The 21,545-nt window shown below is 45.8% G+C and overlaps 1 protein-coding gene across 3 annotated transcripts in view; it reads left to right on the top strand.

The window, feature by feature from the left end:
- Positions 1-18,272, top strand: part of LOC147441700 (uncharacterized) — a 94,682-nt gene extending 76,410 nt beyond the window's left edge. For all 3 annotated transcript variants that reach the window (XM_086483251.1, XM_086483253.1, XM_086483252.1), the window contains 6 exons: positions 15,718-15,845; positions 16,062-16,233; positions 16,319-16,874; positions 16,956-17,068; positions 17,179-17,419; positions 17,561-18,272. In XM_086483251.1, coding sequence (XP_086339377.1) covers positions 15,718-15,845; positions 16,062-16,233; positions 16,319-16,874; positions 16,956-17,068; positions 17,179-17,419; positions 17,561-17,785 — 1,435 coding nt within the window. In that variant the 3' untranslated portion in view covers positions 17,786-18,272. The remainder of the gene's footprint in view (positions 1-15,717; positions 15,846-16,061; positions 16,234-16,318; positions 16,875-16,955; positions 17,069-17,178; positions 17,420-17,560) is intronic.
- The last annotated feature ends 3,273 nt before the right edge of the window (positions 18,273-21,545 follow it).

Consider the following 21,545-nt stretch of genomic DNA (forward strand, 5'->3'; position numbering starts at 1 on the left):
TACTCCCTCCGCAAACCCGGAAAGCAGACAGAGATGGGGATGTCTGCCTCCTCTACTAGAACATCCGAAGCAGGGTCGAAACCATGTCTCCACATTCGACCCAGGGGGCAGGGCCTTCTCCTGCGGCTAGGAGATCTCTTGGCAGCGCCTTTGCCACGAGTCGCTTAGCGAGAGAGGGACAGCCTTTCCTGCGGCCCCCTCTGCAGGTACAAACATCTTCCCTTGCAGCTATCCCTCGTGGTCTGACGAGCATTGACATTCGACGCCGATGGGACTTCTTTGACTACGGCTTTACTCGTTTTCTCGGCGACCCCTCAGCAGACCATGAGGCAGCCTGCTTCAAGATCCATGTTCTGTTCCTTGCCGCTAGGGGGACAGAGGCCTTGGACTCAGCAATTGGCTTCTCCTTTCCCCTCTGCGGCAGAGACCAGACAGAGTGGACTCTCGACTCAGTGTTGGGATGGTTGCACACACAAGTACTAGAGTTCTCTCACCACATGGGGGAACTAGGAATTACAGATTTGCTCTAGACTTTGTGGCCATTGGCCAAGTTTGGGGTGACACCTCCAGACTCAGCAGGATGTAGACACATTGTGGTTTACTTCTTTGCCGATACACAGTGCTTGCCATGCTATGTATACATTCATGAGGACTCCTGGACCGAGGAGGTTGCTTTATGTACGGCTCGCTCTGCTTGGGCTTGGGCCAGACACTCGTTGCAGTCACGTCTATCTAGCGGACGCTCGGATGCAGATTACTCCTCATCCAAGCCAGCCTCGAAGGTAGCCCGTCTAGCTGCTGCGGCAGCATCTGTTCTCTCTCTATCTCCATGAGGATCGTCTCATGGAACGTGCAGGGACTAGGTGGGCCCCAGTTTCAGCGCCAGCCGGGCCGACTGCGTCAGGAGCTTTAGCGTTGTCTTGTGGGAGGAGAGATCGATCTCCTTATGCTTCAGGAGTACCATGTGTGTGAGTTGCATCAGACGTTGTGGTCAGCTCTTGCGTGGACGATATGATACTTTCTGGTCAGCTGCTTTTGGACCTGGAGGCATCCAAGGTGGGATATGTTGGGTTAAAGGCCTAAATTACCCCTTTTTGTACATTTTTAAACTTTGTCCAGGTTCATTTTGAACCTGGACACATTTTTTAAAGGTCAAATGAACCTGGACACATTTTTTAAAGGTCATTTATAATAAAAGTGGGAAAACCCAAAACTCACTTATTGAGTTTTCCCCAAAAACGTGAGCCCTCTCTCTCTCCCTCTTCGTTCTGCTAGCGCTTCCTCTCTTGCTGGCTTTCGCCACCCCTCTCTGCACACACATTGCACATCTTCGTGTGCTCTATCACTTGCACACACCGCCGCGCGCTCAACAACTGGTATCAGAGCCAGAGTAGGGTTTCAGAAGCTTTGCGCAGGTGGCTGGACAGCAGGCAAAAGGCTTCTCTCGCGTCAAATTTCCGCTTTTATCGCGAAGCCCCTTGCTTCCGGTGTCACCTAGGGTGATTAGGGTTCCCAAAACAGCCTAAAACAGACTGAAATTGGGTCAAAACAGGTAAAAACTAGAAAATTACAGGTCAAAACAGCAAAACGCAGGTGTTCTAAATCGATTCCCATGAATGCCCCTTACTTTTCCCACTCAAAACAGGTCCATTTGATGCAAATTGATGCGCCAAAACAGTAAATTTGCAGAAAATTCAGAATTGGACTGTTTTTATGTACACAAATTGAGGTTTATGTACGCCTTTTGTGGGTTTATGCAAGTACGCATTGGGGATACTTGTTAATTGCTGAAATTTTCAGCACATTGTATGCAACATGCGGTACATTGTGATCACTGGAAATTTTCAGATTTTGTGTAGACACTTTCTGCTGCATTTTTATCCATGCAAATGGCCTCTACTTCCTCGTCGTCTGATGCCAAGAGCTTGATGGAAATCAAGCGACTTGACGGTACAGGTTTCGACCTATGGTAGGACAGGATGCAGGGGATTTTGTTCCTCAAGGATTGTGAGGACGCCCTTTTGGCTGTAAAGCCTGTGGATATGCCGGATGAGGATTGGGCCAAGCTCAACACAAGGGCAAAGGCCTATATCAAAATGGCTGTGACCGATGACATTCTGGTGGACATAAAGGGCTTGGACACTGCACATGCAATTTGGCATAAGTTGAAGGCCACTTATGAGAATGCCACCCCTGTGAATCAGGTGCATTTGATGCGCAAACTGGTGAACATGATGCTCGACGAAGCCAAGTCGGCTTCTGAGCACTTAAGTGCTTTCACCAGTGTTATGAGTCAGCTACAGGATACTGGGCTTCAACCTTTTGATGACAAGTTGAAAGCCATATTTTTGTTGATGACTTTGCTAGACTCTTGGGAAACGCTTGTGGTTTCTTTGAGTAATAGCCCCAACCTCACATATGATGGAGTGCGAGGCTCCATCTTAAATGAGGAAATTAGACGCAAGTCTAGTGGTGGGGAAGGTGGCAGTTCTGCTTACAATGCGAGAGGCAGAAGTCAGAAGCAAAATACAGGTACCAAGACTCAAAACAGGAGCAAAAGCAAGTCTAGGGATAAGGATGCGACTTGTTACCAGTGTGGCAGAAAAGGCCATAAGAAGCCAGATTGCAGGTATTTCAAGCAAGAGCAGGAAAGAAAGAAGGAATCACAGGAGAAGAAGAAGACAGAGGATAAGAAAGGGGAAAAATCAGCAGGTACCTCCTCCAAGGATTCGGAGACTGTCAATGTATCCTCTAGTGTGGTTATCACAAAGTTATCCGACAGTGAGGAGATCTTGGTTGCAGCTTCATGCCCCTCAGATTTTGTTGTAGCAAATGCAGAAGACATGCTTATCTCACGTAGAGATGTCATTGATGCATTGCTAAGTGCAAATGATGGCCTTACACAGTCTTGGATAGTATACTCGGGTGTCTCATTTCATGTGACTCCATCTGTGGAGTGTTTTGCTTCTTATCATGCAGGCAAGTATGGCAAGGTTTACCTTGGGGATAACCATGCTTGTGACATTGAAGGAATGGGCACTGTGCGCTTGGCATTAAACAATGGCCAAGAGTTTATGCTTAAAGATGTAAGGTATGTACCAGGCATCAAGAAGAGTCTATTGTCTGTTGGCCAGATGGATGCATAGGGTTATACAACCATTTTTGCTGGGGGTTCATGGAAGTTGCTTAAGGAATCAATGCTCATTGTCAAGGGATGCAAGAGTGGTACATTGTACTATTTACATGGCAAAGCTTTACCTGGCAAGTTTCTTTCTGTGGCCGAAGTTGCTTCTCATTTGGAGTTGTGGCACAAAAGGCTTGGCCATATGAGCCAGAAGGGACTTGATGTGCTCTCCTCTTTGAAGAGGGTTGATGTAAAGGGCACCAAGTTAGATTTTTGTAATGACTGTTTGTATGGTAAACAAAAGAAGTCTTCTTATTATTCTGGTGTCTCGTGCAAAGCTAATGCTCTTGATTTAATTCACTCCGATGTATGTTCAATGCCTGTTAAGTCTTTTGGTGGTGCATTATACTTTGTTACATTCATTGATGATTGCACTAGGAAAGGCTGGGCATATTTGTTAAAGAATAAGAGTGAGACATTTAATGCATTTAAGAGGTTTCATGCTTTTGTGACCACACAAAAGGGTAGTAAGCTTAAATGTCTGAGATTTGACAATGGGGGGGAGTATACGTCTGCTGAATTTCAGCGTTATTGCAAAGAATATGGGATTAAAAGTGAGTTGACAGCCCCTTATAATCTATCTTTTAATGGTGTGGCTGAGAGGTATAACCGTACTTTATGTGAGAGAGTGCGTTGCATGTTGTCCACGGCTAATCTCCCTCATGGGTTTTGGGGAGAGGCTTTGAAAACTGTAGTTCATGTATGCAATCGCTCTTCTAACAGTACGCTGAAAAATGACATTCCAGAGGAGGTTTGGTCTGGCAAACCTGCCTCTTATGATCATTTGAGAGTGTTTGGCTGCGAGGCTTTTGTCCATGTTCGTAATGACTTGAGGACAAAGCTAGATGCCAAGTCCATCCAAGGACTCTTCCTAGGTTATGGGGAAGAGGGTGAAATGGGCTACAGGATATGGTTGCCTCAGTTTAAGAGGGTTGTACGCAGCCGAGATGTAGTGTTCAATGAGGCTAAATTGCTGAAAAATGCTACATCTTCTGAAATTGATAAGAAATCGGTCAAATTTCAGCCTCTCTTGCCACCTATTGATGTTGAAAAAGAGCCTCAGGATGCATTACCGCAAGCTGAAATTGATAATCAGCCGGTTAACCTTGAGCCAGAAGAGGTAAGACATGATTTAGATGCTCCAAATGAGGATGGACAGCCACGTGTCATGGTTGAAAATGATTTTCAGCAGCATGAGCATGCTGAAAATGAGTTGCCTCTTGATGTAGAACCTGTGCCTGAGAATGTAGATCATTGGGTACGCAAGTCTACTCGTGTCAGAAGGTTGATACAGCGCTTTGACCCCTCTTTGCATCATGTATGTTAACAGGTGAGGGTGAGCCTCTTACATATAAAGAGGCAAAATCATGTGAGTTAAGCAGTAAGTGGGAGCTTGCGATGCAAGAGGAAATCAAATCTTTGCATGCAAACCATACTTGGGATCTGGTGCCATTGCCTAAAGGAAGAAAGGCTCTTCCTAACAAATGGGTTTACAAGGTCAAATGTGTTGATGGAAAGCCCAAGTATAAAGCAAGGTTAGTTGCCAAAGGGTATGCACAGAAAGAGGGGATTGACTTTCAAGAGATCTTTTTTCCTGTTGTAAAGCTTACGACATTGCGTGTCCTTTTTGCTCTCACTGCAGTGCTTGACTTAGAATTGAATCAAATGGATGTAAAAACAGCTTTTCTTCATGGTGGCATTGATGAAGATATCTACATGAAGCAACCTGAGGGTTTTGTAGTTCCTGATAGAAAGGAACTTGTATGCAAACTAAGAAAGGCGCTGTATGGTTTGAGGCAGTCATCACGTCAGTGGTACAAAAGGTTTGATACTTTTATGCCGACTCAAGGCTTTAAACGTAGCCATTCAGACCATTGTTTGTATACAAAGAAGGATAATGATGGAAGTCCTATAATCCTTTTGCTATATGTAGATGATATGTTGATTGCTGGGAAGCATAAGTCTACCATTGATGCTCTTAAACGTCAGCTGAATTCAGCTTTTGCAATGAAGGATTTAGGTGATGCTGAGCACATATTGGGCATGAGAATCAAGAGGGATAGAAAGCTGAAATTGCTTTTCTTATCTCAAGAAAAGTACATTGCTAAAGTACTTGACAGGTTTAACATGGCTGAAGCTAAGTCACTTGGAGTACCTTTACCTCCACACACAAAACTTAGCAAAGCCGATTGCCCAAAGGATGACGTGGCAGTGAATGCTATGAAGGGAATCCCTTATGCATCAGCTTGTGGTTCTCTTATGTATGCTATGGTTGCCACTCGTCCTGACATTGCCCATGCGGTGGGAGTTGTTAGTAGATACATGTCCAACCCCGGCAAAGCACATTGGGAAGATGTGAAATGCATTCTGAGATACTTGTCAGGTACACAATCTAGGTGTATATGCTATGGCAAAAGTGACCTGAAGTTGCAGGGCTATTGTGATGCAGATATGGTAGGTGACTTGGATATCAAGAAGTCCACTAGTGGCTATGTGTTTGCTATTGCTGGTGGTACTGTCTCTTGGTGTTCACGACTTCAGAAAATTGTGGCATTGAGTACTACTGAAGCTGAATATATTTCAGCCACTGAGGCTTCTAAAGAGGCCATATGGTTGGGTAGACTTGTCAAAGAGCTTGGTATGCCTACTAGTACTCCTGTCTTGGGATGTGATAGCCAGAGTGCTGTCTATTTGGCCAAGAATGCCATGTTTCATGCACGGACAAAGCACATTGATGTGCGATACCACTTCATACGACATGTATTGGAGGATGGTCTAGTCACCTTGACTAAGATTCACACACAGGATAACCCTGTAGATGTTCTCACCAAGAGTCTTGCTAAGGCTCAACATGAGCATTGCATACAGCTGGTGGGAGTTGGTTAACTTAAAGGCGTCATTTATGTCTTTAAGTGAGAGGTTGTTGGGTTAAAGGCCTAAATAACCCCTTTTTGTACATTTTTATACTTTGTCCAGGTTCATGTCCTGGTTCAATATGAACCTGGACACAGTTTTTAAAGGTCACTTATAATAAAAGTGGGAAAACCCAAAACTCACTTATTGAGTTTTCCCCAAAAACGTGAGCAGGACTGGAAGGGGAAGCAGGAGGCCAGCAGCCAACACAAAGGAGTACCCACATTCATACCAAAGGCACCCTAATTGACAGAGCGATTGAGCTTAGGAAATCGAGACGACCAAGACCAAGAGGCAGAAGCACACTTCACCGGAGGAGACTACAACAAAGGATTAAAAGCATTCTAGCCAGACACCCAGAATGCTCCTAAGAAGTTTATTTAATACTTTGTATTTAGTTTTTCACATTCACTTTCACACTTTTCACACCTAGTACTTTAGTACTAAGGTACCCAGACATTATAACAGATTCACCACTTTGTATCAGTTTGGTCTCATAGGTCATTCTGGCCTTTTGAAGACATTAATATAACATTTCATTTCATTTCATTTCATTTCTCTCTCCCTCTTCGTTCTGCTAGTGCTTCCTCTCCTGTCGGCTTTCGTCACCCCTCTCTGCACACACACTGCACATCTTCGCGTGCTCTATCACTTGCACACACCGCCGTGCGCTCAACAGGATATGTATGACTATTGCGGACTCTTTACAGCAAACCATAGTGGGCAGAGGGATCATTGTGCCAGGCAGGGCTCAGTGGATTACTATACAGGTTCAGGGTGGCCTAGTGGGTTTCCTGAACATCTATGCGCCCAATGTGGTGAGTGCTCGTGCAGCGTTTTGGTCACAGATAGCTGAGTCTCTGCCGTAGGCAGAGCATTGGTGCATAGGGGGGGACTTCAACATGCTAGAGGACCCTTCTGACAGGATTGGTGGTAGCCTTGCTACTGTGCATGGAGTTGAGTTGGCAGCTTGGGAGAGGCTTTGTATGACTTTGCGGGTCTCGGATGCTTGGCAGCACTCTCGTTTTGTGAGGCCCCTAGATAGCCTGGCCTTCTCTCGATCGGACCGCAGAGTGGGAGGAGTGAATCTATCGCGGATAGATCGCTTCTACACTAGTGACCACTTCAGTGACTTGGGAGGGATAGTGGGCATCCTGGCAGGGACCTCCTTCTCGGACCATGCACCAGTTATCCTCACAGTAGCAGACAGTCAGAGGAGTGGGAGCACAATGCTTCGCATCCCAGAGAGGGTCTTGTTGGACTCAACACTCAGAGAGAGGGTAGAGGCTCTCTGGACAGAGGGCTTGGACAGGCAGGACTCTCCTGCTGACAGAGTGGCCGCAGGCCTAGCACAGATTAGTCGTCTTTTTCTCCAGGAGTCTTTGGCTCGCCGGGCTGCAGCGAGAGAGGAGCAGCGTCTCAGATGTGGCATTGCTTTGTTATAGAGGATGCAGGAGCAACATCCAGACAGTCCCTGATTGGAGGAGCAGTTATTACAGCAGGCTCGACAGGAGCTTGCTAGCACAGAGGAGAGGCGACATGAGTTTGCTTTTCGCCGACAGACATCTCAGTGGACCCAGGTGGGCGACAGAGTGACTGGTGCTTTCTTTGAGGCAGTGGGACCTCGGCATTCGCATGCTAAGGTTAGTCAATTGAGGAGGCCCGATAGGTCAGTTGCTTCGAAGCCTCAGGATATGCGTGCAGTTGCTACTGACTTTTATCGTGAGTTACTGTCTGTAGAGTCCTATTTAGCGCGTCAGGATGCATGCAGGGAGCAGGTTTGGGCATAGATGCCTTGTCTTGTGACTGAGGAGATGCGTCAGAGGCTTGAGCTGCCACTACAGCTTGAGGAGCTGCACACGGATCTTAGGGCCCTCCCCCGTGGTAGTTGTCCAGGTGAGGATGGGCTGACTCCTAGTTTTTTCTTGGAGTACTGGGACTTGCTTGGCCCAAATCTCTGCAATGCTTTTCAGTACATTTTGCACACAGGAGTGATGCCTGACAGCATGAGTGAGGGCCTGATCTACCTCATTCCCAAGGAGGGTGGCTCCTTGGATGAGATTCGACAGTGGCGCCCCATCACCATCCTCAACTCAGCATACAAAATTCTTGCCAAGGCTCTGAGTTTGAGGATTCAACCACTTCTGGAGAGTCTGATACATGGGACTCAGACACGTTTTGTCAAGGAACGTAGTATCCTTGACAACATCTTTACCCTTTGGGAGGCCTCTGCCTTGGCACGGCTCCATGGTGAGGACCTTGTGATCCTTCTTCTCGATTTTGAGAATGCATACGACAGAGTTGACTGGGACTTTCTAGAGGGCACTCTACGCATGATGGGCTTCGCAGATGCTTGGATCAAAGGGGTGTCAGCTTTGTACTGGCAGGCTCATAGTCAGGTACTCTTGGCAGGAGGGAGAGGTGATCGCTTCATGCTTACACGCTCGGTCAGACAGGGCTGTCCTCTTGCCTCTTTCCTCTTTCTGTTCTATGCGGAGGCATTGAGCAGGTTTTTGGTGTCGTAACAGGTTGGTCTACGAGGCTTAGCACTCCCTATTCGGGGAGATGAGCTACTGGAGGCGCTGAGTTTGTCGACGACTTAGCCTTGTACTTAGATGGCCAGGAGGCCAACCTCCACAGGTGTGAGCAGGCTCTGGAGACCTTCTGTTGTGCATCGTGCGCACTGATCAACTAGAGAAAGACTGTGGCTTTCTCGGTTGGTAGTGCTCCTATGCCAGATTGGATGCCAAGAGAGGGTTTTAGGTGGATCCCCCCAGAGACTGCAGTTCGGTACTTGGGCTGTCAGGTTGGTTTGGACTTGTCTCCTGAGCAACAGATTGCTCCCCTTCTCCTGTCTATCAGGAGAAAGTTGTTACACTGGAGCTCAACACGACTTTCTTTGGCTAGCAGAGTAGTAGTTGCCAACCAGGTGTTGTTGGCGACTATGTGGTACATCACTTCCTGCTGGATCTTCTCGAGTTCTTGTATCAGCCAGGTAGAGAGGCTGATCAGGAACTTCCTTTGGTCAGGACGTGACACTCAAATAGCCCGAGCCAAGGTGGCTTGGCAGGTCACCACTCTTCCTTGTTCACAGGGAGGGCTTGGGATCATTGATCCAGCACAGCAGAGCAGAGCCCTTCTTTGGAAGTTCATCGTCAGAGGACTTGTTCCAGGTCAGGAGCCCTGGTAGGAGTTCTTGCTACAGCGGCTACGTGCTAGGGTGCCTTAGGCAGGAGGCCCTTGGCAGCCTTAGACCAGATGGATCTTTACAGAGATGCGCAGAGTTGGTATGAGCAGGAGACTAGAGGACCGCTTCGCTGTGAGTCTGCTTCGATCTTGGGAGCACTTGCGGCGTGGCCTGGAGCAAAGACAGCCTACGTGCACGGAGGAGCGCCTACGGAAGCCCCTCGTCTGGAACCTCATGGTTAGCACTCAGAGAGGCCACTTGGTTGGGGTAGTCGGCCTCATGTTTCCTTGGGTCCCATGGCAGCAGGTCCATCGCGCTCTTTAGGTGACTGGCTAGAGTTCACAGGTTTGTCAGAGGAGGTCCAGGGCCTTCAGCTATACAGGGCATTAGAGGGGTGCAGAGCATGTGCCAGGACATCACAGAGTCAGTTCCAGCTGAGTGGCTCACGCCCCTCGAGGCAGTAGCACCCCGGTGGATGGGAGCCTTCACATGACTGGAGGTTCTCATCTCAGTCAGGGCCTGCTCAGAGACTGTCCCAGCTCTTTTCTTCGAGCTTCAGGGTGGGGGACGCCTTCAACGAGTTGCAGTAGAGGCCCCGAAAGTAGCAGAGTACTGTTTTCAGAGGATCCGAGTAGTGGACATTTGTGGGAGGACCGTTGTCATAGACCCTGACCTAGTGGCTCTTGAGACTGGACACTAAAGGCTGTGGGCTTGGGAGTGTTGTCCACTGGCACGAGTACAGTGGGATCCTGGTGAGTGGCTATGGAGGGATCCCTTCTCTTTTGCAGACCACCCAGGAGTCCCGTTCTTTCAGTACACTGCTCGATTGGGACGTCATATACTAGCAGCACAGAGAGGCCCGCCCCGCTACAGCACCTCATTGGAAGGAGAAGGGGCTCACAGCTGAGTTCTTGGCAGTTTTTTGGGAGAGGTTGTGGGACTCCAGACAGCCGAGGCGAGTCACCTTGTTTCAGTGATGACTGGTCGCACACAGAGCTACAGCAGTCGGGAGCTGGCTAGTGCATAGTGGTCTCTCGGCCGCATGTGCAACTTGTGACCACCTTGTGGAGAGTCAGCGTCACTGTCTTTGGGACTGTCCCTCGGCCCAGCAGGTGTGGCTACGAGTTCTTCGGCTCATGCCTGCTCTCCACGACTCAACAGTACACTTGGGGAGCAGTGGCTTGGTCCACCCTCTCAGGCCCGGCACTTCAGTTTGAGCAATCTTGCACCAGCAGGATGATAGTGATACAGGAGGGGCGACCTACACTCCAGCCTGCTACTGAGCTTACTCCATAGGAGTGGTGCAGTGAGAGAGAGGAGTGTTGGGAGCTCATGTGTGGCCTGGCACTCTGCTTCATCTGGCGGGCCCGTTGCTTCCGCATCTTTGAGGCTCGCCCCGTGCCACCAGCAGAGACTGTTCGTGACTTCTGGCTAGAGCTGATCCACACTCTCAGGGGACAGTTCGAGGGACTACAGGGCAGCTCCGATCGCATGCGGCAGCGCAGAGAGGCTTTCCTACGACTCTGGCGTCCTGGGCCTTTCTACACCATGGTCTAGGGTGTACTCCGATGGCACTACCGACCACTTGTGTGGCTCTTCCCTCCCCCATTTCTTGATTTGGCCCCATTGTGCATATGCTGTTTTTTTCATTGGGAGAGTCTCCCACCATGGTTGTTGTAGCCCTCTCTTGAAGAGGTGGTTGTAGTCGTATGAGCAGTTTCAGTAACTAATAGAAGGATCTTTTTCTCGGAAAAAAAAAAGAACACTTGTGTGTCCCAAGTTTCTCATGATCCTATCATGATGAGTCTCTCATAAAGTGTTATGGTCATGTGAATGGTCAACACATGGTGTTCTTGTTTGATTCTGGTAATATGCATGATGTGATTGGTGACTCTCTTGTCGAAAGAGTCCGCTTGGAGGTTCGCAAGACATCTCCTTTCGAGGTGTCGGGCTTCGCTTCCGGTATGGACTCTCTCATCATGCAATAGTGTCTTGATGTGTTGTTCACTGTTCAACAAGCGTCCTTCCGCAGAAAATTTGTAGTATCTCTTCTTTCAGGATGTGATATGCTTTTAGGCATTCAATGGTTTCGTGAGCATAACCCTCTCACCGATTGGGCAGCCAATACTTTCACTTTCAATGCCAAAAGTGACTCTCCCATTGTCATTCATGGGGAGGAAGTTGTTCATTCTTCATCTCTCATTTCTAATGTGCAAGCGAAGCTTAAGAAGAATAAGGAGAAGGAGACTCTCATTCTTGTCTTCTCCAAAGCACGACACACATGATTTGCATGATATAGATGTGATTATTCACAAGCATGATGATTTGCAGGATAAAGATTTGATTGTTCACAAGGATGATGGTTTAGTTGATGCTTTTTCTAGTGAAGCTAACCTCATTGCAGATTCGATCAATCACGAAGAACCGATCTTGGCTCTCGAGTCAAGATCTAAGGAACCCCCACAGGAAGTATTGTGTATGCGCATGATTAGTCAGTACGTATTGCTCGAGTGTTTCATTTGTGACGGTTTCTTGTATTCTAGTCACCGTCTTTATGTGTTCCCTTTTCATAGGCATGCCATATTATACGATGAACACGATTCACTCGTGAATAAGCACGGGTGTATGCGGATTACTCATGAAAAGAAGAAATGTTTGCATTCAAGGACTTCACATTCCATGTCTCTTCCTTGGCATAACACAATATCCGAAAGAGCACAAGGAGGATTGAGCATTAAGCATCGGCATTTCCATTGTGATTTGCCACAGTTGATAGATATAGATCAGAAAGACAAGTTTCGATTCCAATTTTTGCGTGTGTTTGATGAACGGTTTGGCACTCCGTCTCTTTGTTCATCTACATTACATGCACAGTCTTTAAAGAAGACTAAATTTTTTCCAGTCACTCTACATGGAATGGGTATGTTTATGTTTTTATGTTGGAAGTGGGTTCAAGAATTTTCCTCTTCGGAGATTCTTGAAGAAGGTAGACCTACGTCCATAGACGCAGTTGGACCATTGAAGCAGCCACAAATCGCTTTGTGTCGCTTTCGGCGCGGCCCAAAGAAGCAAGCATTGTAGACCTTTATGAAGTTCAAGTATCGCACGACCCACGTATCAGAGTGGGCTGGCGCAGAGTCCTTCCCAGGATTCTAGACACTGTTGGCAATCTCCTTCGACGCCATACAATTCGGTACCAATACCTCACTTTAAAAAGGAGGGGATGTCACGTGCACATCTAACCCTATGTGCATGTGGACAAGCTACTTCATGTCTAGGGTTCAATTCAGCTTAGGAAGTGTGCTGACACCTTTGTGAGCCTGTGCGGAGGCCGTGCATGTCCAGACACTTAAGAGTAGTTGCATTTTCTCTAGTTGCACACATCATGATCATCAGATTACAATCAGTACCCATTAGGGGCATTTTACAGTGCATAGAACCCATTTTCCCTATTTTAGCCATTTTTCACCTATTATTAATAATTGACTTTCTTGGGAAACTGGGTAGGACAAATTGGCTAAGCAGATTTATAAGAAAAGCTAGGGCTAGCACTTTCTGGCAAAAGAGGCAGCAGGAGTCCAATTCACAGGCACCTTCTCAGCAAGACGGGCGGAATCCCTAGCGTTTTCAGCCATCAAGAAGCCTAGCGTTTTCAGCAATTGCAGATCAGCCCCAACATTTTGCAGATTGTAGATCAACATGGCGTTAGTAGTTTTCAGCCATCAAGAAGCCGAGCGTTTTCCGCCATCAAGAAGCCTAGCGTTTTCAGCAATTGCAGATCAGCCCCAACATTTTGCAGATTGTAGATCAACATGGCGTTAGTAGTTTGTAGCAGATTCCCTAGCGTTTTTGCAGCAAACAACAGACCATGCCTAGCATTTTTGCAGATTGCAGCCCAAGCTAGCGTTTTGCAGATTCCCGGCGACGACAGATCAACATAGAGCATCAACATTTTGCATTTTCAGCACTTAAGACTCTGTACCACAGCCCCCAAACCTCGTAGATCTCACCTTCTCGCAGCAGATCCTCGCCGCACGGTCAGATCAGCCAACGTTTGCAGATTCAGTCCGCTATTCGCAGATTTCAGTATCTGCATTTTCGGCGCATTTTCGTCGCATCATCGTCATTGCCGTCGTCACCGACATAGAGTCAGAATTCAGCAGATACAAGATTTGCAGATTTCAGCCCCTAGCGTTTTCAAATTTCAGCCCGTCTTGTCGTCGTCATCATCGTGGTCGACATTGTCGGCAAGTCCATTGCATTAGACCATTGTACGAGGATTGTGCAATCAATAGCATAGACCTCTCTCGTCATAGAGAGTGGGGCCCTTGGAGGAGGTTTTGACAACATTCTGGTACCGTATTCTTCTCTCCATCTCTCAGTCTCATCACCTTCATTCACAGTGTCTTTCACTTTGTTTGTGACCATTGCACTCTCTCACTAAAGGAACGGAAGGCTCTCCCTTCCGTAAGTAAAAGGAACCCTTGAGCACAGTTCGGAGCACTCATCTTGAGCAAAGTTCAACATTCACTTCCGCTGTACCTTACATTAACACATTGTCAATACATCATCATCATCATAGAGATAGATCTAGAGGAGACAATACTCATTGATGTAGACTTGATTGATTCATTGCTCAAGTGTTACAGCATTACAACAATTGGCACAAGGCCTATTCTTTTATAGAATTTGAAGAGGTTGTCTCTTTGTGATAAGTTGTGCCTCATCGCATGAGTCACAATTTTTCACTTTAACCTTAGACTAAGACCATAGTAGTCTTATTATTAGTTACAACACAAACAATGACGATTAGAATGTGCTGATGGTGGGAAAGCTGTAAGCGAGGTCCTTGTGGTCGTGGACATCTCGTTTTACAAATGGAAATGGCTCTGTGCAATGTTTTAAGTCGGTGGATGAGGATGTGGAACCTTGTAGAGGGTATGTTGTGAAGTCTCTATTGTTCGACTTGGTGTCAATCGAATAAGATACAGATGAATCGTGTTCTAGTTTCACCACACCTAAAACTATATTTTGCGTCTTTTAAGCTTCTGCTGTCCCTTGAGGTTCATCCTTGAGTATGCTTTGGTGTACCATATGCTGACCAAAACATCTATCATACATGGCCACATTTTGATTCCATGGTTATTAGTCTCTTGCAGTGATCTGCCTTGTACTAGTCGTCAACAACACAAACGATCAAGCGTTTCAGCCACAAGGTTGTGTTCTAATTATTTTACTATTGGGTGTATGGAGCTTGTGATTGTTGACAAGAGCTGAAGTTTCTAATTGGACATTAAGAGTACTCTTATAACAGCTTTGCATAGAAGAAGGCAAAAACAAATGTCAAAATGCATTAAGCTTGTCATAAAAACTGCTGACTTGTCAAGCCACTGAAGAAGGGAGCCAACCTGTAGATCTCGGCCAAGGAGCCTTAACCCTAGAAGAAGCAGAAAAAGAAGTTTTACCAACTTGCGGGACCCTGTCCAATGGGGCCCAAGTGACCTAAAGGGATTAAATAAAGCAGGACCACACACACACACACACACACACACACACACACACACACACACACACAATTGCGTAGTAGTTGATGACGTGGTAGGCCAGTAGGGACGCCCGAATTTTGCGTTGACATGCTGACATGGCGGCCTATACAGATTTCTGGATTTTGCGTTGACTGTGTTGATGTGGCACCTGTACGGATTTCCGTGATTTTCGCTTGGCAGTTTTTAGGGTGAGGCCAAATGATTTTGAGTTTAAAGCTTTTCATGTAACTGCTTTTCATGACCAACGGCCTTTAAATATGAGCCAAGGGCTCATTCTTTGACACGGCCTCGCGTAGAGGTGCAGAGGATGGAGTACCGGCGTTGTACCTTGTTCAAGCAATATAAAGAAATACCAAAAGGGGCGCCAAGGTTTGGGGCCAGTGCTCTCTTGTGGTGGAACTCCGCCACTCCCCGTTTCGTGTTGTGCATCTCTTTTAGTTCAGTTGTTATTTGAAGTGCTTAAAGTTGTTCAATCTGTTCTTTTCCGTTGGCACATGGTGCCTATCCTATGACAAAGGTTTCTGGATTGTCTCTACTTTTTGGAAGTAGCCAACATTTGTTGCATGAAAAAAGAAGTCGCATTTGCAAGCATGGTGGGGTGCGCGGCATGGAGTTGTGCCTTTTGTTCAACGATGGCATTCATGTATATTGTTAGGGAGGTCCTGCATTTTCAAGTTCTATAGGATTGAAAGTTGCATGATACAAAGGGGATTTGAAGCTAAGTATGCAGCCCAAGTTAGCTGGCCCTGTTTTTTCTTTAATTGAACTTTGTAGACATGCTTTAGATAGACCTGCAAGAAGAGTGTCTCATGTGCAAGTTTATGCTAACAAAGTGCATTCTGTGTATGCCCAACAACTTTATCCTTACAGAGTTTGATTACCTTCAGAGCTCTTATGAACTTAAGGGAGTGGACAAGACGTCTTAACGTGGACAAGTCTGAGGTTGTTGTGGAGATCGAGGGCACAATGGCAAGCGGTTTGGTTATCCAGCATGTTGGTGCATCTACTTGGCCTGGTAGAATGTTAATGTTTCCTTTCCTGTTTCAAGTATGTCTGTCCTAGCATTTTTTTTTTTTTTTCCTTAGTTGGCTGTTTTTTGGGTAGAAAATGATATTTAAGAGTGTGTGTGTGTGTGCGTGCGCGCGCGTGCATGCATGCGTGCCCTTTTTCGGACGTGATTCTTTTATAGAAGCTTTATTTGTAATTGAATGTAAAGATCTTCTTTCTTCAGGGCGGTTGATACTTACAAGCAGGCAGCTATATTTTGAACCCATCGGAGTGACTTCACATGATATGTGTCAGAGTTGGGACTTGGCAGCTGATTTGCAGCAAGTAGTAGAACCATATTCGAGCGGCTCAAGAACTGTTCTCTTTCTTGACAGGGCTCTGTCATACAAGTCCATGTAAGATCTGGATTGTAGCTTTGATTTTTGAAGGTAACTGGTCAGATCTATTCTTGCGTTTTTTATGTATGACATTTCTTTGCAGTGATGACCATACCATCTTTGAGTTTCCTGGGGCTTTTGGATGCACACGACGTGATTACTGGTTAATGATTATTCAGGAGATTCTTTATGCTCATCAATTTGTTAGAAACTTTTCTCTTGATGGTGATGGCCTCATAGAGGCAATTTCTAGGAGCATTATGGGTATTTTGCGCTTTAAAGCTGTAAGGGAAGCTCTTCGTGCAAACCCTGCACAGCCAAAGTTACTCCTATGCTTTTCCATGGCACATGCGTTACCTCAGGCCAACTTTCTTTTGAGGATTCTAGGAGATAACTTAACGAAAACAACACATGTGGACCCCAAACAGGCACTAATGATAGAAAGGAGTGTAGGATACGCCAAACCTGCTGTTCATACTTTATTTCCTACAGAACAAGCTCCAGAGAGCAAAATTGGAGAGTTTTTCCTTGACGATATTCCACGTGTGAAGAAGGTTATCGAACAATGTTCTCCACTATGGAAAGATGCGAATGGCTGTGAAATAAAATTATCTAGAGAGAAAGCAGACTGTTTAAGCGTAAATATCGCTACTATCAAGGTACATCATGAGTAGTTTATCTCGTTGCATTCCTCTGTTCTAGTTCTCCTGAGTGCTGACAATTGAATTGTATATGTCCAGGCTGTTGTAAGCTCACTGCAGCCAGTTATTCTATACGTCAATGGTTTGATCTCATGGGATGAGCCTTATAAAACGATCTTTGCCATCTTACTCGGAGCATCCATTATAATGAGGTATCATATGTGATGCAGCCACCTAGTGCTTTTAAGTCCACAGCATACAAACGTTCCAGAGTTTCTCCTAGTGAAAATATTATGCAACATCTGTTTTTCATATTTGCCAGGGATCTGTTGCAATATGTTGCTTGTTTCCTCTCGATGGGAATCGTATGTTTTATTCTTTTCTTCAAGGGAGCTGGAGATGGCCCTCTGAGTGGAGTAGTTGACATTCTGTGTCCCAGCCAGAGCACTGCTGGAGAGGTACTAGAATTGCAGCAAGCCCTGAATGGATTGGAGGAGCTGTTGAAGACGAGCAATATTACTCTTTTAAAGACAAGGGCTTTGTTTTTCTCTGTGTGTCCCAAGGTAAACACCTCAATTCATTTAGTTTTCAACTCCTCTCATCATCTTTGCTTATCACTAGCGTTGTCGTTCATTTGTTAAATTACTAGATGCAAGAAATTATTCAATTTTCGTATGATTGGACGGTCCTACTCATTCTTGCAGGCAACTGACCAGGTCATCTTGTTGATGATGATTGGGGCAGCCTTTTTTACCATTCTTCCTATGAAAATACTGGTGTTATTGTTATTTTTGGAAGTGTTTACAAGGAGATTGCCCTTGCGACAGGAGAATTCTGTATGTTATATCAGTAGGTTAAGACAATGGTGGTCTCGTGTACCCATTGCACCGGTACGCTTCACGGAGCGAAGATGTGAGGGATGCATATGAGAATCATGGACTCCGGAGAAGGTAGCCGGGGTGTATTTGGGGAATTGAAGGATGTAAGTGGGACAATCTTTGGATTTGGTGCTCGAGAAGAGTGTGCTTGGACCTGAATGAGGTAGAATATGACACACTCCAATCAAATATTTGATGGAAATTGTGCAATAAAATTGAGAAGGTAGATGCTCAATCAATTGATTGTTGAACGAAGGTATGTCCCTTACTGAGATATTGAAGGCAATGGAGTATTTGGGACTCGGAAGTCCAGAACGGCAACTTCTTTTCATTTGGAGGATGATGTGTGCCTATAATGCAAGGCATGCTAAATCGTGTGGACCTTTCTCCTTTAACCCTTGAGCCAAACAAAAATAGTGTTAAGCCTTTCCCCTTGATGGTATCGTATGTGTGCCATCTGGTTTTGTCAAATTAATGTATATGCCCAATCTAATGTGGTTCGTATCTTGTTTATTATTATCTTGAGATTCCAATGCAATGAGCAGAATTAGTGGATGGTGGTGCATGCATACACGAGAAGAAGAAGAAGAAGAAATGAAAGTGAAATGAAATGTTATACAAAACGTTTTCAAAAGGCCTATGAGACTAAATTGATGCAATCTTGGTGGATCTAATGCAACGTCTGGGTACAAAATAAAAATGAAGTGTAAAACTAAAATCATCATCATCGTCATCATCATTGTCATCATCATTATCATCAATGTCTAAGGATGCTCAGCATTGGGTGTTGCCCGAGGAAGTATTGCATCGTTGGTGAAGAGCATTTGTCCGCCTCTGTAAATAGTAGTATTGGACGTCTTGCATGTTGTGCTAGAATAGTCCTAATCCTCTAACGGAGCCTTCTTCGATGTCACGGTTTCTCTCGTAGACGCGGGCATCTAGCTTTGCCAAGCTCAATGGCTCTGTCACCTATTGTACCTATGGTATAGGTGGGTTTTGAAGTCTGTCGTGAAGCTTGCTCATTTGACTGCTAAGTCCTTGCTCTAAAGAAGTTAGTGATCTCCCTCTGTGAATGTCTCCCATTGCCTGATCTCCTTTAGAGATGCTCTCCGTGCTTGCGTAACTCTAGCAAAAACAACCCGAGGCATCTCTGATCCTGATATCTCACGACTTTTGCCAGCGGTCCAAAGCCCCCTTTGAATAAACAATGAAAGAGGTCTTGTATCTCATAGTATACCAAACAATGATATGTGATGTAACTCGTGTCTCTGGCTCTATATAACACAATTGGCAAATCCTCGCCTTTGTTCATGCTCTTCGAAATTTGCTAGTCTCAATCTCTACCTGATGTGATGACATGCGCATCTGACAAATAGCACATCGTATCCCATGGGATGCATGAGTGTCCATATAGGTAGGTATGATCACATATCCGTCCTCTATTAGTTGGAGAAGATGCTCTCTATAGAAAGCCATCTTCATGTTGAACTCCTCTATCGATTATATCCATGTGCACCTGGTATCTAATTGAATCAGATCTTGCTGCATGAGTCCAGTGATCTCTGTATGTGAGAGATAGAGAGGGTGCATCCAAGGAGTCTTGGAACGGAGGAAGTCTATCCATGCTGAAACCATGTGATCGAAACCACATACCAACATGCTGTATCCCCCTTTAGCACTAGATGTCTGGTTGACTCAATGGCTAGCCGAGTATATTCGTCTCTTATGACACCCCATGAACTATGCATGAAGGATTTAGTAAGTGCCTCAACCACAAGGGGGGGGGGGGGGGGGGGGGGGGGGATAGCTAGCTTGGCTCAAATAATCTCGTGTGGCAGTGAGGCCTTAGCCCGAATCATTCGAGAGATCATAAGACTAAAGGTCTCTCCATACATCATTTCCATCCATCAGTGCTACCAAATTTGTCATGTTGGTCCATTGAGGGTCCCCATATCCGAACTCCGTAAAAGCATAGCTGAAATCACTTTTGTCAAAAAATGAAAACATTGGTCCACTGAAAACTACTCCAAGATAGGTGTATGCATCTGTACCGTCTCCTGGCCATATATAAATGTGAGTACTGTATTGAACTCTTGACCCACTATGGTGTTTTGGTTTTACCTAGGTTAACAGACAATCCACTATCAGGAGCAAATGTGTACAAAGCATTTAAGTGACGTCGCATCTCCGCCAGGGATCTCCAGGGAGTCAAAAATCAACACAAAATCATCGGCATATAACAATAGTAGGATCCATGTCCCTGCCAACTGTGCTCCTCTATCACCATCCCTGTCAATGTAGTCAAAAACCTCATCCACATACATGCCAAATGGTGTAGGAGATAGCGGGCAACCTTGATTCACCCCGATAGTGGAGTGAACCAAATAAGAAATCCCCTCTCGAGTGCGTACATGCCCCACTATTGACCTGTATAGAGCCATGATCCCCCAATTCAACTCTGTGGGTAGTCCCATCTATTGCAATCTGCACATCAATCTAGCTCTAGGCAGTGTATCGAAGGCTTTGCAAAAATCCACAAGGCAATAAGAGAGAGAGAGAGAGAGAGAGAGAGAGAGAGAGAGAATTAAATGTTGCTGATGATGGTTGGGCTACCCACTACTAAATATAATAGCGGCTCTTCAACATGTGGGGGAAAAGCACCACATTCATACCATGTGCACATCATTTGTGTGTGTGCAAGGTCCTTTGTTTTCTATGAATGATATGAATGCACATTCATTTGTGTGTGTACATGTTTGTGCAAGATGATTTTGTTTTTAACCGAAAAAAAATCGTAGTCTCTCCTACATGAAAACTTGTGATTGTATATTTGATATGCTTTGTACTTGCAATCCTTGAGCTGTTTGCGCATTTCTCTTGTCAAGGGTAGTTTACTCTTTGGAACATGCACAAGTGTTGTGACCTTATTGATAGGGTGGGGTTTGAAGGAGAAAAGAAATGATCATAAGTGAGGGAGAGTGTGTGTGTGTGTGTGTGTGTGTGTGTGTGTGTGTGCGCTAGTAAAAAGAGGAAAATGGTATAATTTTTCTATCACCCTAGTGTGGTAGATTGGTTATGCCATTTCCTGAGTTCAACTCTTCTCATCGGATAGATCTTTAAGGTCTCTTGGGATAATTTCCTAAGACATTAAAATTCTCTCTCTCTCTCTCTCTCTCTCTCTCTCTCTCTCTCTCTCTCTCTCTCTGTGTGGTGAGGGCGAGCAGCCAAGGCGAAGGTGAACAGCCAGGGCTAGGGCGAGTAGGGCGAGAAGAGCCAGCCAAGGGCGAGGGCTAGCTAGCCAGGGCTAGGGCGAGGACGAGGGCAGCTAGGGCGAAGGCGAGGGCTTGGTGACGAAGGCGAGGCCAACAAGGGCGAGGGCAAGACCTCTGCAAGGCGAGGCTGTAGCAACTTACATTGCTCTGTCACATCAACACCAGTGGTGGCAGCTGGTGAGGGCCTTGACTCAGTGGTCGCTCTGTTCTTCTCTCTCGGATGGACCAACCAATCGAGGATGGTGATGCAGGTGGTTTCACCACCCCACAAAAAATGAAAGCGACATTCAAGCGGAGGAACATAGATAGTATACTCTCACCAAGCTCTCTACGGATAGGTAAAACCGTCAGAGTCCAGTTATTTAATGATGGAGAGGGTTCAAGTGATGATTAAATCGGAGCTCAGCTTTATGAGAGATGACATCAGGAAAGAGATGTACGCAAAACGCAGAGAGTTATAAGAATTCTATGTATGCAGATATGAGGAAAGAATTGGAAAGCGATGCTTGGTAAGCATGATGAGATGTATCTATCTGTGA

The sequence above is a fragment of the Adiantum capillus-veneris genome, chromosome 15, assembly GCF_014529385.1.
Source record: "Adiantum capillus-veneris isolate H3 chromosome 15, ASM1452938v2, whole genome shotgun sequence".
Taxonomy (NCBI): Eukaryota; Viridiplantae; Streptophyta; class Polypodiopsida; order Polypodiales; family Pteridaceae; genus Adiantum; species Adiantum capillus-veneris.